The sequence below is a fragment of the Jaculus jaculus genome, chromosome 19, assembly GCF_020740685.1.
Source record: "Jaculus jaculus isolate mJacJac1 chromosome 19, mJacJac1.mat.Y.cur, whole genome shotgun sequence".
NCBI lineage: Eukaryota > Metazoa > Chordata > Mammalia > Rodentia > Dipodidae > Jaculus > Jaculus jaculus.
The window spans coordinates 7616837-7632993 of record NC_059120.1 but is presented as its reverse complement, the minus strand read 5'-3'; the positions used below and the strand labels follow the sequence as shown (position 1 = coordinate 7632993).

Here is a 16157-nt window from a genome sequence, read left to right as displayed (position 1 = left end):
GTTGTGATGTGTGTGGTGTACAGTGTGGCGCACTGTCTTCCTGTGCTGGGGTTGTGATGTGTGGTGTACAGTGTGGCGCACTGTCTGTCTGCCTGTGCTGGGGTTGTGATGTGTGTGGTGTACAGTGTGGCGCACTGTCTGCCTGTGCTGGGGTTGTGATGTGTGTGGTGTACAGTGTGGCGCACTGTCTGTCTGCCTGTGCTGGGGTTGTGATGTGTGTGGTGTACAGTGTGGCGCACTGTCTTCCTGTGCTGGGGTTGTGATGTGTGTGGTGTACAGTGTGGCGCACTGTCTGTCTGTCTGTGCTGGGGTTGTGATGTGTGTGGTGTACAGTGTGGCACACTGTCTGCCTGTGCTGGGGTTGTGATGTGTGTGGTGTACAGTGTGGCGCACTGTCTGTCTGTCTGTGCTGGGGTTGTGGTGTGTGTGGTGTACAGTGTGGCGCACTGTCTGTCTGTCTGTGCTGGGGTTGTGATGTGTGTGGTGTACAGTGTGGCGCACTGTCTGCCTGTGCTGGGGTTGTGATGTGTGTGGCGTACAGTGTGGCGCACTGTCTGTCTGTCTGTGCTGGGGTTGTGATGTGTGAGGTGTACAGTGTGGCGCACTGTCTGTCTGTCTGTGCTGGGGTTGTGATGTGTGTGGTGTACAGTGTGGCGCACTGTCTGCCTGTGCTGGGGTTGTGATGTGTGTGGCGTACAGTGTGGCGCACTGTCTGTCTGCCTGTGCTGGGGTTGTGATGTGTGTGGTGTACAGTGTGGCGCACTGTCTGTCTGTCTGTGCTGGGGTTGGGGTGTGTGTGGTGTATAGTGTGGCGCGCTGTCTGTCTGTGCTGGGGTTGGGGTGTGTGTGGTGTATAGTGTGGCGCGCTGTCTGTCTGTGCTGGGGTTGTGATGTGTGTGGTGTATAGTGTGGTGCACTGTCTGTCTGTGCTGGGGTTGTGATGTGTGAGGCGTACAGTGTGGCGCACTGTCTGCCTGTGCTGGGGTTGTGGTGTGTGTGGTGTATAGTGTGGCGCACTGTCTGTCTGCCTGTGCTGGGGTTGTGATGTGTGTGTGGTGTATAGTGTGGCGCACTGTCTGTCTGCCTGTGCTGGGGCTGCTCACCTACAATGCCCAGAGTAACAGTAGAGCATTGGGGTCCTGCCTCATTGCTCTTCTGCCTGGTTTTGTCTGTCTGTCTGTCTGTCTTTCTTTTTGAGGCAAACCCAACAAACTGGCCTTTATTTTTTTATTATTATTATTTTTTTAGGGTTTCACTTTAGCCCAGGCTGACCTGGAATTCACTATGGAGTCTCAGGGTGGCCTCGAACTCACGGCGATCCTCCTACCTCTGCCTCCCGAGTGCTGGGATTAAATGCATGCACCACCACGCCCATCTTTGGCCTTTTTTTTCCCTTAAACTCAACAGACTGAGAGTGAATTGGCATGCCAGGGCCTCTAGCCACTGCACTTGAACTCCAGACACGTGCGCCACTGTATGTGCATGTGTGACCTTATGTGCTTGTGTCACGTCTGGCTTACGTGGATGCTGGAGAATTGAAAACAGATTCTTAGGCTTTGCAGGCAAGTGCCTTAACAGCTAAGTCATCTCCCCAGCCCCTGGCCTTGATTTTGAACGCAAGATTCTCTTTTTACTGATTCTGGAACTTGTGGAGCCCTACTGATTCTCAGAACTCTGCTCCCCCGAGTGACTGGGGTTGCAGGTGTGCATGGCCATACCCAGCTGTTTATGTTGGTTCTGGAGATTTGAACTGGAGAGTCTCAGGCCCAGATAACATCTCTTAAAAAATTATTTATTTGAAGCCGGGCATGGTGGTGTACGCCTTTAATCCCAGCACTTGGGAGGCAGAGGTAGGAGGATAGCCATGAGTCCGAGGCCACCCTGAGACTACATAGTGAATTACAGGTGAGACTGGGCTAGAGTGAGACCCTACCTCGAAAAGCAAAAAAAAGGAAAAAAAAAAAAGGTCAAAGTGATCCCCACATCCTCAGCTACATACCGAGTTCTGTGCCAGCCTGAGCTACATGAGAGACTGTCTCAAGAAGGTGAAGGAGGGCTGGAGAGATGGCTTAGAGTTAAGGTGCTTGTCTGCAAAGCCTAAGGCCCCAGGTCAGATTCCCCAGTACCACGTAAAGCCAGATGTACAAGCTGGTGCTTGTATCTAGAGTTTGTTTGCAGTGGCTAAAGGCCCTGGAGCAGCCATTCTCTTTCTCTCTCTCTCTCTCTGCCCCCTCTCTCAAATAAATAAATATTTGGGGCTGGAGGGACAGATGATGTAGTGGTTTAGGCGTTTGTTGAAGCAGAAGTGAACAAGAGACCTGCCTCAAATGAGGTAGAAGTGAGGACCTACCCTAGAACGCTGTCCTCTGACCTCTGCACGCTCACTGTGGCATGTCCATGCATAGCATGTTCATGCACGCACGCGCGTGCACACACACACACACCAAAAAATTAAAAATTAAAAAAAAAACAGTAAAGAGAATTTTGGCACAGAGAGTTGAACAGAGATGAAGAGAGTAACGTGGGGAGAGGGTAGGAAGTTACTGAGCATAAGGATATGAGGTAGGCCAAGGGATTGGCCAAAGAGACGTAGGTCTAGCTAGAGGTAAAAAGAAGAGCCAGGAGCATGCCTTCAATCCCAGCACGCTCAGAAGGCAGAGATAGGAGGATCACTATGAGTTCAAGGCCACCCCGAGACTACATAGAGAATTCCAGGTCAACCTGGACTTGAGTGAGTCCCTACCTTGAAAAACCAAAAAAACAAAACAAAAAAAAAACCGATATGCTGAATAAATTAAAGTACCAAATTTAGGATGAAAAAGCAGATGAGGACCAGGTAGTGTGAGGACGGGTCTCGGGCTTCTGCCTGCAGACCTGGATGGACGCTCACACACACTTTCCCCACCCACTGAGGGAGCGGGAAACGAGAGAAAGGAAGATGACGCCTCTCTGTGTTTGAATCGACGTGTCTCTGCTTGGGCACACCGGGGTTATAGACTCCGGCCACAGTGTCCAGTTTTCATGTGGGCGCTGGAGACCTGGACTCTGGCACTCATGCATGCATGACAAGCGCTTTAACCACTGCACCGTCTCTCCATCCCCCAAAAGCATTTCTTCTGCCCACGAACTGAACACATGTGTACAGTGCTGCTGCCCGACCACACAGCTGGGCTTACTGTCGCTCCACAAGGACAGGGACGGGGCCTCACATAAATGTGCAGGTAACAGGGAATAAAGATTTTGTGAAGTGTGAACTCACCCCTCTAGCAGCAAGTTCCATTTCAGTGCGAGCCCAGTGATCAGTCTGCTCTAAAAAATAGATCATTTCATCAAAGACATCTTCAAACTTCTTTGGATTCTGCAGAAGAAAACATTTCAGTTTAACCCAACTGCATAACAGGAGGTTAGCCTCCAAAGGAATGGAGTTACTCTCAAGCAAGCTGGTCAGATCCTGGCTGCTTGATGTGACTTGGTGAGGAAACACTTTAGGCATCCCTGTCCTTCACCGCTCCTGTACACGAGCGAAGCTGCTGGCTGCTCAGGGGTTTAGTACCCCGGCCTCACTACTGCTTGATATTGACCGAGGTCTTCATCGGAACCACCCTCAAACAAGATCGACAGAACTCTCCTGTTCACATGGGGGAACTGCAGATGAAGGGATTAGAGCTGAAAACCAGGAGAGCAAATGGCTGAGGAAGGCCCTTGATGTCTTATTTTGTCTCGTCTCCTGGACACACAGTACATGAGGTGTCTTATATATAAATGAAGTTGTTGTCGTTGTTCCTACCTTACTCAGTTCAGGCAGCATAAGCCACAGTAAGAGGACCTACACATGTACTCCGGACCTCTGTCCACTGTCCTGAATCTTCCTGCACGGGCTCGCTTGAGCTCCAGACCTCTGTCTACACTGACCTGAATCTTCCTGCACAGGCCTGAGGAAACAACTCATGTTACAGTGACTGCTCATGACAGCAGCTCATGGTGATGACATCACTGACAGTGGCAGACTTGCTGGCAAAATGAACGACTGGTTATCAGAAACAGTGTGCTCAAAGGCATGGACTGTACGCCCAGAATGTAACTCAAGTGGAAGTCAGCGCTCTTCAAGCCAGGTGTGGTGGCACACATCTGTAATGCCAGCACTCAGGAGGCAACGGCAGGAAAATCACCGCTTGTTTGAACCTGGCCTAGTCTATAAAGCCAATCAGAGCTAGAGGTACCCTGTCTCAAAAAAAGTAAGTAAGAAAGGAAGGAATCAAGGCTTTCTGGTGGGCCTTTCCAGTTAAGCAGAAGCTACAAAAAAAAAAAAAAAAAAAAAAATCTTGCTTAGAAAACAAATTTACCTTTCGAGCTTTCACAATTAAAGCTGATAAAATCTTCCTTCCACTCTCAGCCAGGAATGTCCTATTGGCAGTTTCTGACAGAATCACCTGGAAAAAAAATCCATCCCCACAGTAAAAAGAGGCCTTAAATCGACATGGATGGCATCAGACTTTGCGTCACACCAACCATAAACACCCTGACAGAGCTAACGCAGTGCGTGCGGCTCTAGGCCAACCGACAGACCGCAGAGAAACTCCAAATTTAGCACAATAACCAAAAACAGATAAATTTGGAGGCTGGGAGGCAGCTCAGTGGGTAAAGTGCTTGTCACACAAGCATGAGGACCCGAGTTCAGATCCCCAGCACCCATGTAAAATGTCAGCTGTGGTGCCGCATGCTTATGATCCCAGTGCCCAGGAGGCAGAGACAGGAGTACCCCTGAGGTTTGCCAGCTAGCGTGTCTAACCAAACCAGTGAGCTCCAGACTCAGTGACAGACCTGGCATCAATAAAATAAAGTGGAGCTGGGCGTGGTGGCGCACGCCTTTAATCCCAGCACACAGGAGGCAGAGGTAGGAGGATCGCCATGAGTTCGAGGCCACCCTGAAACTACATAGTGAATTCCAGGTCAATGTGGGCTAGAGTGAGACCCTACCTTGAAAAAAAAAAACAACCACCCAAACAAAAAATAAATAAATAAAAATGAAGTGGGAAGTGATGGAGGAATATAGCTATCAACCTCTGGCATACACACACACACAAAGACATATATTTTGAAAAAAATTCTATTAATACAAAGGTCTAAAGTAAAATTTATATAGCTTCAAAACATAAGAAACAAAGACATGAAAAAATCAGCCATTTCTGTGATTGGTTCAAATATATGTATTTTTTTCCCCCAAGGTAGGGTCTCATTCTGTAAACCTGGAATTCACTGTGTAGTCTCAGGCCAGCCTTGAACCCATAGTGATCCTCCTACCTGGGCCTCTTGAGTGTTGGCATGCACCACTATGCCTGGCATGAAGAGCTACCTACTTTTACACAGCCATTTTCACACACCCACTCCATCACAATACTCTGGGTGGACAATGTGGCAGACCTGGGCAACTTTATATCTGCCATTGGCAATAGGGTGAGAAAGGGACATGCAGTTGGCATGTCCTGGCTCTACGGGACATGGTGGAAATGACTTGTGGGGAAGTCACTTCATGTTATCAAATATACCTGAAAAGGTCTGGAGAGATGGCTTAGCAGTTAAGGCGCATGCCTGTGACGCCTAAGGATCCAGGCTCTATTCTCCAGGTCCCACATAAGCCAGATGCACAAAAAGGTGCATGCGTCTGGAGTTCTGTTTGCAGTGGCTGGAGGCCCTGGCATAGCCATTCTCTCTCTCCCTGTCTCTCTGTCTCTAATAAATAAATAAATAAATCTTTAAAACAAAATACCTGAAAAGCTTGTCGGATACAATGAAGTTTGGCAAGAAAATCGCTGTCTCCCAGGCACTCCAGCACTTCAGTTCTGTGTGATAACGAGCAGAGACAACAGTTAGACTTCATTCAAGATCAAGCCCCCCACAGGCACTATGAGAGGAAACATGTGTCCTCTCCACATGGACAGAGCAGGTAACAACACTTTCTTTAATATAATTTTTAAATTTTTTTGTTTATTTTTATTTATTTGAGAGCAACAGACAGAAAGAGGCAGAGAGAGAGTGGGTGCGCCAGGGCCTCCAGCCACTGTAAACAGAACTCCAGATGTGTGCACCCCCTTGTGCATCTGGCTAACATGGGTCCTGAGGAATTGAGGCTCAAACCGGGGTCCTTAGGCATCATGGGCAAGCGCTTAACTGCTAGATCATCTTGCCAGTCCATAACACCTTTTTTTTAAAAAAAACTTTAAAAAAAATTTTTTTTATTTATTTATTTGAGAGCGACAGACACAGAGAGAAAGACAGATAGAGGGAGAGAGAGAGAATGGGCGCGCCAGGACTTCCAGCTTCTGCAAACGAGCCCCAGACGCGTGCACCCCCTTGTGCATCTGGCTAACGTGGGACCTGGGGAACCGAGCCTCGAACCGGGGTCGTTAGGCTTCACAGGCAAGCACTTAACCACTAAGCCATCTCTCCAGCCCCATAACACTTTTTTACTCTGACCAAAAATGCACTTTTTCCTATATTCATCAGCGTAACGTAGCAACTACCATGCAAACATAGCAAAAGCACCTTAACATTTTCCACAGCTAAGAGCAAAGCTGGAATGTACCTCAGTACTCTGGAGTACACTTTTCCTTCTTCAACTAGACGCATGGCTTCTTCATAGAAGGGGCAGCGACAGAAAGACTCGAGGCTGTAGCTGTGCTGGGCCTCTCTGTGTTCTGCAAGCTAAGCACACAAGTCAAGCACCACACGGACATAAGAAGAAACACCATAAAGAAACTAGGAGTCCCTGCTATTAAAATATGCTGTGTTTCAAAGGTGAGGCAAGCACAAGATTGTACATGCCCACTAGGCGCAAGCATTTGGAATTCTATTGCAATGGCTGAGGCCCTGGCATGTCAGTTCTCTCTCTCTCTCCTCTCTCTGTTTAAGAAAAAAAAAAATTAAAATATACTGTGATTAAACCATAAAATGCAACCACATTTTATAGCTAAAAGCTAAACTCATTTTACTTCAAAATTCTGTTGTTACAGTTCAAAGCCAGCCTGGGCTACATGGCAAAACCCTGTCTCAACAGACAAACGTAAGTGTAAAATCCACTGTTTAAAAGAGTAAAACTTGCAGGGTGTGGTGGCTCACACCTTTAATCCCAGCACTCGGGAGGCAGAGGTAGGAGGATCACCATGAGTTCAAGGCCACCCTGAGACTATACAGTGAATTTCAGGTCAGCTTGGGCTAGAGTGAGACCCTATCTTGAAAAAACAAAACAAAAAAAATAGTAAAACTTGGGGCTGAAGAGGTGGCTCAGCAGCTAAACGTGCTTGCTTGGTAAGCCAAACAGCCCAGGTTCAATTCCCAGCACCCATGTAAAGCCCGTGCACAAATGGGGTGTGCTTCTGGAGTGCTTGTGTAGCACCAGGAGCCCTGGGCACCCCCATTCTCTCTCATGTGGTATTTCTTTTCTTTATTTTCTTTTTCTTTTTGTTTTTTTGAGGTATGGTCTCACTGTAGCCCAGGCTGACCTGAAATTCACTATGGAGTCTCAGGGTGGCCTCAGACTCACAGCAATCCTCCTACCTCTGCCTCCCTAGTACTGGGATTAAAGGTGTGGGCCACCACACCTGGTTCACACAGTCTTCTCTCTCTCATGAATGAGGAACTTTAAAAGCTCAGCTCATTGTGGGTCTGCAGGTGGACAAACAGCAGAGGATTCCAGGGAGAGAAGGACGTTCACCAGCCAAGAACACTTCAAACTCATGAACCAAAACCTCTAAATGCTGGAAGCACACTCCAACTTGCTACCCTAAGGAACTGACCCCCTTTTATACGACTGCAGGCACGCTCTGCATACAGCCTAGCAGCTCCGCAAACAGACCTGGGCTCTGACACCCACCAAAAGCCGAAAGGGAGATTGCGCAGCGTGCTGGACAGAAGCTGGTACCAAGCAACACTTCAACAGGCCTGTGCTTCCTGCCGCCTTTAACAAGTGCTGGGGATTTGAACGCAGGGCCTCGCCCATCCTCTCTCGCCTCTGAGCTACATTCCCAGCCCCACACTTCTCTATTATGACCGTATGTCATGTACCATTAAAATGACCCAGGTACACAGCTTACACTCAGAGGCCTGCAGCCAGCACCACTTGCTAGGCCCAGACATTTCTGTCACTCCACCAACAGCCTCATTTCCAATTTCCACTCTGCTTCAAAGGAACTGTTTGAGGCCAAGTTTCACAGTAGCACAGACTGACCTGGAACTCACTGTCACCCAGGTCGGACTCCAACTCACAGCAGTCCTCCCACCTCAGTCTCCCCGTGCTGGGTGACAGGCATGTGCCCTCACGCATGGCTCTTTTCTTTTGATGTTTCTTTTTTCAAGGTAGGTTCTCACTCTAGCCCAGGCTGACCTGGAATTTACTCTTGTTATTTCAGAGTGGCCTTGAACTCATGGCAATCCTCCTACCTTTACTTCTCAAGTGCTGGGATTAAAGGTGTGTGCCACCACGCCCGGCTTGGTTCTTTCTATAAAATAAGTATACACTACAAAGCAGTGAGCAGAATGGAAGCTGGGGAAGCTCTCCTAGGTGTGGTCCTACGTGTCACAGGCGTTGGCACTTGCTTGGGGAAGAATGTGCAAGACAAAACGGGACGGACGGGGCCCTCCAGGACGGCTGCATCGAACAAGGCAGTAAACCTTTGTGCTGTTGAAGCTGCGCTCTAAAGTTCCCGGAAAACAGCAAATTGGCGGCTTCACAGTCTTAGCTGTTTCCCATAAAGTGGGATCAAACATATTAGTTAAATGAGATAAAAACTTACAACAAATACTGCGCTGAAAACTGGAGCCTATGGTTCTTATTTGCTCCTGAGTCCAACAAGACAGCTTGAACCTGCAAACCACTAAGTCAGTTTCAGGACTCTCAAAGTACAGTGAGATAGAAAGGAAGTTTTTGCCCAGAATCTGCAAATTCCTGCTGTGCAGTAACAATCTCTGCCTCTTGAGTCCTCACCAAGGAGTTGTCTGTTCCATTTTACTAGAGATTTTCTCTCTTCCAAGTTAGTATGCTTAAATATCAAATAGCTGGGCTGGAGAGATGGCTTAGCAGTTAAGGTGTTTGACTGTTAAGACAAAGGATCCCACTTTGACTCCCCAGAACCCATGTAAGCCAGATGCACAAGGTGGCGTATGTATCTGGAGTTCATTTGCATTGGCTGGAGGCCCTAGCATGCCAATTTTTTCTCTCTCTCTCCATCCCTCCCTTTCTCCCTGCCAAATAAATAAATAAAAATAAAATATTTTTTTCAAATTTTTATTAACAACTTCCATGATTATTAAAAATATCCCATGGTAATACCCTTCCTCCCCCCACTTTCCCCTTTGAAACTCCATTCTCCATCATATCCTCTCCCCATCTCAATCAGTCCCTCTTTTATTTTGATGGCATGATCTTTTCCTCCTCTTATGATGGTCTTATGTAGGTAGTGTTGGGCACTATGAAGTCATGGATATCCAGGCCATTTTGTGTCTGGGGGGAGCATGTTATAAAAATAAAATATTTCTAAATAGCCAAAGATCAAATCTTTTTTGTTGTTGGTTATTTTTGTTTTTGTTTTTCCAAGGTAGGGTCTCACTCTAGCCCAGGCCGACCTGAAATTCACGATGTATTCTCAGGGTGGCCTCGAACTCATGGTGATCTTCCTACCTCTGCCTCACAAGTGCTGGGATTAAAGGTATGCACCGCCATGCCTGGATAAGAAAAAAGTTTTTAAAAAACGTATTTCATGGGCTGGAATCCTGGAATTCTCCCTCCAAAAGAACACATATCAAACACACATTTTAATACTTCAAAAAAAAATTGGTTTTATACCAGTTTACACTAAAGTATCACCATCATTCTTTATTAGTTATCTCTCAGATTTGATAAATGTTATATTTATTGAAGCTTACAAATCCAGGGGAAGTTCCATAATGGCAGAAGAAGCTAGCCTGCTTTCACAGGACCAAGCAGAGAGAAAAGCCACAAGTCAAAAGCCACACAGCACACTTCAGGAACTCCAGCTGGGCATTTTGCCTATCTTCAGTTGGAATCTCAAACCTCCCACCACACCTTAGGCTGGACTGCCCAGTGATACCTCCTCCAGCCAGGTGGCTATAGATACAAACCACAAACTAATAAAATACTGAATATATTGGGGGTCATCTATTCAAACTACCACACCAAGGTAGGAGGATCGCCATGAGTTCGAGGCAAGCCTGAGACTACATAGTGACTTCCAGGTCAGCCTGGGCAACAGCGAGACCCTACCTTGAAAAACCAAAGAATAAGTAAATAAATAAGGTGGAGAGCAACTGAAGGAGACGCTGGATGTTGATCTCTGGCCTCCACATGTACACATACAAGTGTGTCCACACATATATGAATATGTATACTTCACACACACCCCCACACCACATATACACATGCAAAACAAAAACCCAACCAGGCAAAGTAGATCCTTGTGGAAACAAGCAAGAACGGCACTTGAGATCAGCCAAGGGCGTGCTCTGTCTTCGGTGCCTTACCTCCGCTGCCGAAGCAAAGGACTCCACTGACTGGATGCTCAAGGAGTTGCGCAGGCCACCGCCATCCTCAGCCCCCCTCACTGTGACATCCGTATCTTTATCTTCAAAGGGAAAGAGATGACAAGTTTAGAGGTGATACTCTGTCTCTGCCCACTCACCTTGTATTGTGTGTGTCTCCCCTGTCTTTATCTACAGTATACAACAACTATAGTTAAATCATCTATCATCCATAGTAAAGTCAGAATATACCAAAACTCATTAAAAAGGACAATTTGAAGCCGGGTGTGGTGATGCACACCTTTAATCTCAGCACTCAGGAGGCAGAGGTAGGAGGATGCTGTGAGTTGGAGGCCACCCTGAGACTACATAGTGAATTCCAGGTCAGCCCGGGCTAACCTCAAAAAACAAAATAAATAAATAAAAATACAAGGAACAAAAGATACACCATGTCATGTTCTAAACTGTCAGGATGCCTCCTTCTCACACCCTTCTGCCTGGCCTGCTCCTGGCATCCTGTAAGTAAGAACCTCAGTCAGCACCTCCTTCCCTTTATCACTAGGTGTTCCCTTGATAAGTTTGCTATTCCTGTCCCTCAGCCCTCATATCTTACTCCAAGATCACTTTGTTTGCTTGTTTTGTTTTGTTTTTCAAGAAAGGGTCTCAGGCTGACCTGGAATTCACTACCTTGGTCTGCCAAGAGCTGAGGCATGCGCCACCACGCCCAGCCATTTTTTGAAGTAGGTTCTTCTCTAGCCTAGGCTCACCTAGAATTACTCCCAGGCTGGCCTTGAACTCACAGTGACCAAGATCCCATTTGTAATTGTAACTACCAACCAAGTAAGTTGCAATGGCTTAGGCATGGCTTCAGCACAACTGCCGAAGATTTATGTGTGGGAAGCTTGGTTCTTGGTGGAAAAATATGGAGATGAATCTTCAAAAGCTATTCTACTGGAAGGTGATCAGATAATAGACACACCACTCTGGAAAGGATGCTCACAGGATTGGCTTAGCTCTCACAAGAGTAGAGTGTTACCAGGCTGGAAAAAATGGCTAAGTGATTAGAGGCATTTGTCTGCACAAGCGTGCTGGCCTGTGTTTGGCCCAGGTTCAAATCCCCAGTGTCCATGTAAAGCCAAATGCACAATGTGGCATATGTGTCTGGAATGAATTTGTAGTGGCAAGAGGCTCTGGTACTCCTGTTCTTTCTCTCTGCCCCTTCCTTCTACAAATAAATAAGTAAATCATCTTAAAAAGAGTAGATGGGCTGGAGAGATGATTCAGTGGTAAGGCACCAGCCAGCAAAGCTTAACGACCCCAGTACCCACATAAAGCCAGATGCAGAAAGTGGCGCATGCTTCTGGAGTTCATCTGCAGCGGCTGGAGGCCCTGGCGTGCATGTGCTCTCTTCTCTCTCCCTCTCTCCTTTCTCTGCTTGCAAATAAACAAAGAAGAAAGAGTAGATGGTTACAGTAAGGCAGCCTGGTGTGTGTGGTCCCTTGAGCACATGGCCATTCCTCTTTCCACTTCTCCACCATATTCTGTTACAACCGCAAAGGAACTCACCAGGAGTGAGCACCATGCTATATGAACTTTGCAGTGATGAGAACTGTGACTCCCAACCTCCCAGTCACTTTTATTTATACAGTTTCCAGCTTCAGGAATGTTGTTATAGCAACAGGAAACACACTAAGACAGAAACCATGTTACCAAATCTCATATTTCAGCAGTATTACACAGCTGTTTAATTAATAGACATTTACTTTTTTTGATACTTTTATCAAAAATAACCACACACGCTGGGCATAGTAGCACACACCTTTAATCCTAGCACTGGAGAGGCAGAGGTAGGAGAATCACCGTGAGTGCAAGGCCACCCTGAGACTACATAGTGAATTCCAGGTCAGCGTGAGCTACAGTGAGACCCTACCTCGAAAAACAAACAAATAAATAAATAAAACAGGGGCTGGAGAGACAGCTTAGCAGTTAAGATGCTTGCCTGAAAGCCAAAGGATAGAGGTTTGAGCTCCCAAGACCCACATAAATGATGGGCAAGCTGGCCTATGCCTTTGGAGTTTGTGTGCAGCAGATGAAGGTCTGGCAAAATTTGTAAAAATAAAAATAAAGCACATATGTAATTTTTTCCCTAGTCATTTTTATGAGACCAAACTTTACATTTTACTATTTGCCTTTTGTTTGTTTGTTTTTGTTTTCTTGATGTAGGGTCTCACTCTAGCCCAGACTGACCTGGAATTCACTGTTGTCTCAGGGTGGCATCAAACTCACGGTGATCCTCCTACCTCTGCCCCTTGCGAGAGCTGGGATTAAAGGTGTGCACCACCACACCCAGATTACTATTTGCCTTTTATGCTTAAATTATACTTGTTATACAAATTAGGCGTATATCAATTCTTGAAACCACCTAACTTTTTAACTTGGTGGCACTCACTGGTAAATCCCAGTTAGGAAGCAGGAAGATTCCTTGAATGCAGGAGTTCAAAGACAGCCTGGGCAATGTAGTCAGACCTTATCTCAGAAAAACAAAACAAGATTCTTCTACCACTAAACAGCTATTAATAGGAAAAACTCTGAGGTTCAATAATTCTATTTAATATTAGCTGAGGGCTAGAGAGATGGCACGGCACTTAAGGAGCTTTCTCTCTCTCTCTCTCTTTTTCTGCTTGCAAATAAATAAGTACAAACATTATTAAGCTGGGAATTAGCTCAATGGCAGAGTGCTTAGATAGCAAGTGCAAGATGCACAAGGTGGCACATTTGTCTGGAGTTAGTTTGCAGTGACTGGGAGGCCCTGATGTGTCCATTCTTTCTATCTGCCTTTCTCTTTCTCTCTCTCTCAAAAATATGTAAATAAATAAAATATATTTAAAAAAAAAACCTTATTATAGTTAGTGAGGTAACCCAGGCCCAGAAAGCCAAACATCACATGTTCTTCCTCATATGTGGATCCTAGCTACAAATGTTTGGACTTCCATGTGAATAGGAATAAAACTCAGTAGCACAGGCGAGTAAGCTAGACAGGAAATATAAAGGGAATAGAAAGGGAGGGAGGGGGGACCTAATAGGATGGTATTGTGTATATGTAAGTAGAAGAACAGATTAATGGGATGAAAAGGCCTAAGTGAGGTCAGGGGAAGAGATTGGGTAAAAGAAAGGTGGAGGGCTGGAGAGATGGCTTAGCTGTTAAGGCACATGCCTGTGAAGCCTAAGGACCCATGTTCGATTCTCCAGGTCCCACGTAAGACAGATGCACATGGTGCATGCATCTGGAGTTTGTTTGCAGTGGCCAGAGGCCCTGGCATGCCCATTCTCACTCTTTCTCCCTTTGTCTCTGTCTCTCTGTCTCTCTCTCTCTCTCTGTTTCTAATAAATAAAAATTTTAAAAAGGTTAAAAAAAAAAGAAAGGTGGAGGGAGGGCTAATCAAAATCTAAGAGGATATAAATAAGTCATACGGAATCCTACTTTTTTGGACAATGGAACACTCAGAAGCCATAGATTGTTACTAGAAAATTTTCAGTGCCAGGGATGGGATACCTTCCAGTGAGTTGTTGGCTAAAGAGGTCACTGATACCCCCAAAACATTACAGGCCATTGCCAAGGCCCTTGGTTTCCCACCAGGAATAGATGGTAAGACCCTATTGCTGAAGACTCCACATACTTGGGCTGCAAGATCACTGGGAAATCCTGTTGCAGCTGCACTGAAAACCTCCTCCACACAGACCAGCTGACAGAAAGCTGGAAAAAGCTACGCTGCATGCAGTTCAATGACAGAGAGAGAAATCACCAGTGGAGATACTCAACAGTGGACACTGCAAGCCTTAAATTTGGCCAGCCAGGACAAATGAGCAAATGGGTGCAATAGTGGCACGTCTGTTATGAGGGAAACCGACCACTCTCTAATTGGACTAGAAACCCTCTCCAAGGGAGGGAATACATTCTTGATACTTAAAACCTACAACAGGGGTAGTCATGAGCCCCTGGGGGGCAGAGGAAGAAGGAGTGAATTCCAGGTCAGTCTGGGCTAGAGAGAGACCCTACCCCGAAAAACCAAAAACCAACCAAACAAACAGTCAGTTTTGAGCCTCTTCATGAAAAAGTAAAATAGTTATGTTATTTTCTAGTTTGAGGGAAAACTACAATTATTTAAAAATGTATTTAGAGCTGGAGAGATGGCTCAGTGGTTAAGGTCCTTGCAAAGCCTCAGGACCCGGCTTTGATTCCTCAGTACCCACATAAAGCCAGATGCACCAAGTGCGGCATGTATCTGGAGTCCTTTCACAGTGACTAGAGACCTTGGAGCACCTATTCTCTCAATCTCTCTTCCCTACTTCTGTCTCTCAAGTAAATAAAACAGTTTTTAAATTTTTCTTTTAAGTATTTCCAGGTAGGATCTCACTCTAGCCCAGGCTGGCCTGGAATTCGGTCTGGACTCTCAGGGTGGCCTTGAACTCACGGCGCTCCTCCTATCTCTGCCCGAGTGCTCGGATTAAAGGTGTGCACCAGCACGCTGGGCAAAAGTAACATATTTTTGAGCATTCAGGAGGCTGAAGTAGGAGGATCCCCATGAGTTTAAGACATGCGTGGGCCAAAAAACAAGTTTCAGGTCAGCCTATGTGCAACTCTGCCTAAAAAAAAAAAAAAAGAAAGCAAAACTCTAACAAAGCTGGCTCAATTCCAGAAGAACCAGGCCGACTTACTCTTACTTCAAACTGCCATGAGTTGGAATGGCAGCTCAACGAGGACAAGGAGCAGTGACCCGTCTGTTTTAAGATACGCCAATGAAAACTGTACGCGAAGAATCTAACACTTCCCCAAAGTCAGTGCCCTCCTGCTCGCCGTCCCCACGCGCACGGACTCGACGGTGGCATGACCAGGGACAGCACGAAAGCCTGAGAATCAGAGCCTTCCTCTTGGCCACCAGCTTCAGAAGCGGGCTCCTCAGTTTTCCTTAGTGGGGGAAAGATGATTAAAGTACAATGAGAGAGCCGGGCGTGGGGGCGCACACTTTAATCCCAGCACTAGAGGCGGAGGTAGGAGGATCGCTGAGTTCGAGGCCATCTTGAGACTACACAGTGAATTCCAGGCCAGCCTGGGCTAGAGCGAGACCCAGTCTCGAAAAACAACAACAAAAAATTACAATGAGATACTATCACACACCTACCAGAAGGGCTAAAATTAGGAGGAAAAAATACCTTTTTTTTTTTTGCTTTTTCGAGGTAGGGTCTCACTCTAGACCAGGCTGACCTGGATGGAATTCACTGTGTAGTCTCAGGGGTGGCCTTGAACTCATGGTGATCCTCCTACCTCTGCCTCCCGAGTGCTGGGATTAAAGGTGTGTGCCACCACACCTGGCCCAATTTTTTTTTTTTTTTTTTTTGGTTTTTCGAGGTAGGGTCTCACTCTAGCCCAGGCAGACCTGGAATTCACTATGGAGTCTCAGGGTGGCCTCGAACACATGACAATCCTCCTACCTCTGCCTCCCAAGTGCTGGGATTAAAGGCGTGCGCCACCACGTCCAGCTCCCCAGTTTTTTTTTTTTAAATGATGTACAGCAAAAGAAGTCTGGCACACCAGGGGTGGAAACGTCAGGGGCAGAAGTGCCGGGCTG

General features: G+C 46.5%; 1 protein-coding gene across 5 annotated transcripts in view; it reads right to left on the bottom strand.

The window, feature by feature from the left end:
• Nucleotides 1-16157, bottom strand: part of Miga1 (mitoguardin 1) — a 63922-nt gene that overhangs the window by 15701 nt on the left and 32064 nt on the right. For all 5 annotated transcript variants that reach the window (XM_045138357.1, XM_045138361.1, XM_045138359.1 and 2 more), the window contains exons 8-12: nucleotides 10534-10634; nucleotides 6584-6702; nucleotides 5768-5840; nucleotides 4344-4430; nucleotides 3260-3358 (exon numbers count right to left, since the gene is read on the bottom strand). In XM_045138357.1, the coding sequence (XP_044994292.1) occupies nucleotides 3260-3358; nucleotides 4344-4430; nucleotides 5768-5840; nucleotides 6584-6702; nucleotides 10534-10634 (479 nt within the window). The remainder of the gene's footprint in view (nucleotides 1-3259; nucleotides 3359-4343; nucleotides 4431-5767; nucleotides 5841-6583; nucleotides 6703-10533; nucleotides 10635-16157) is intronic.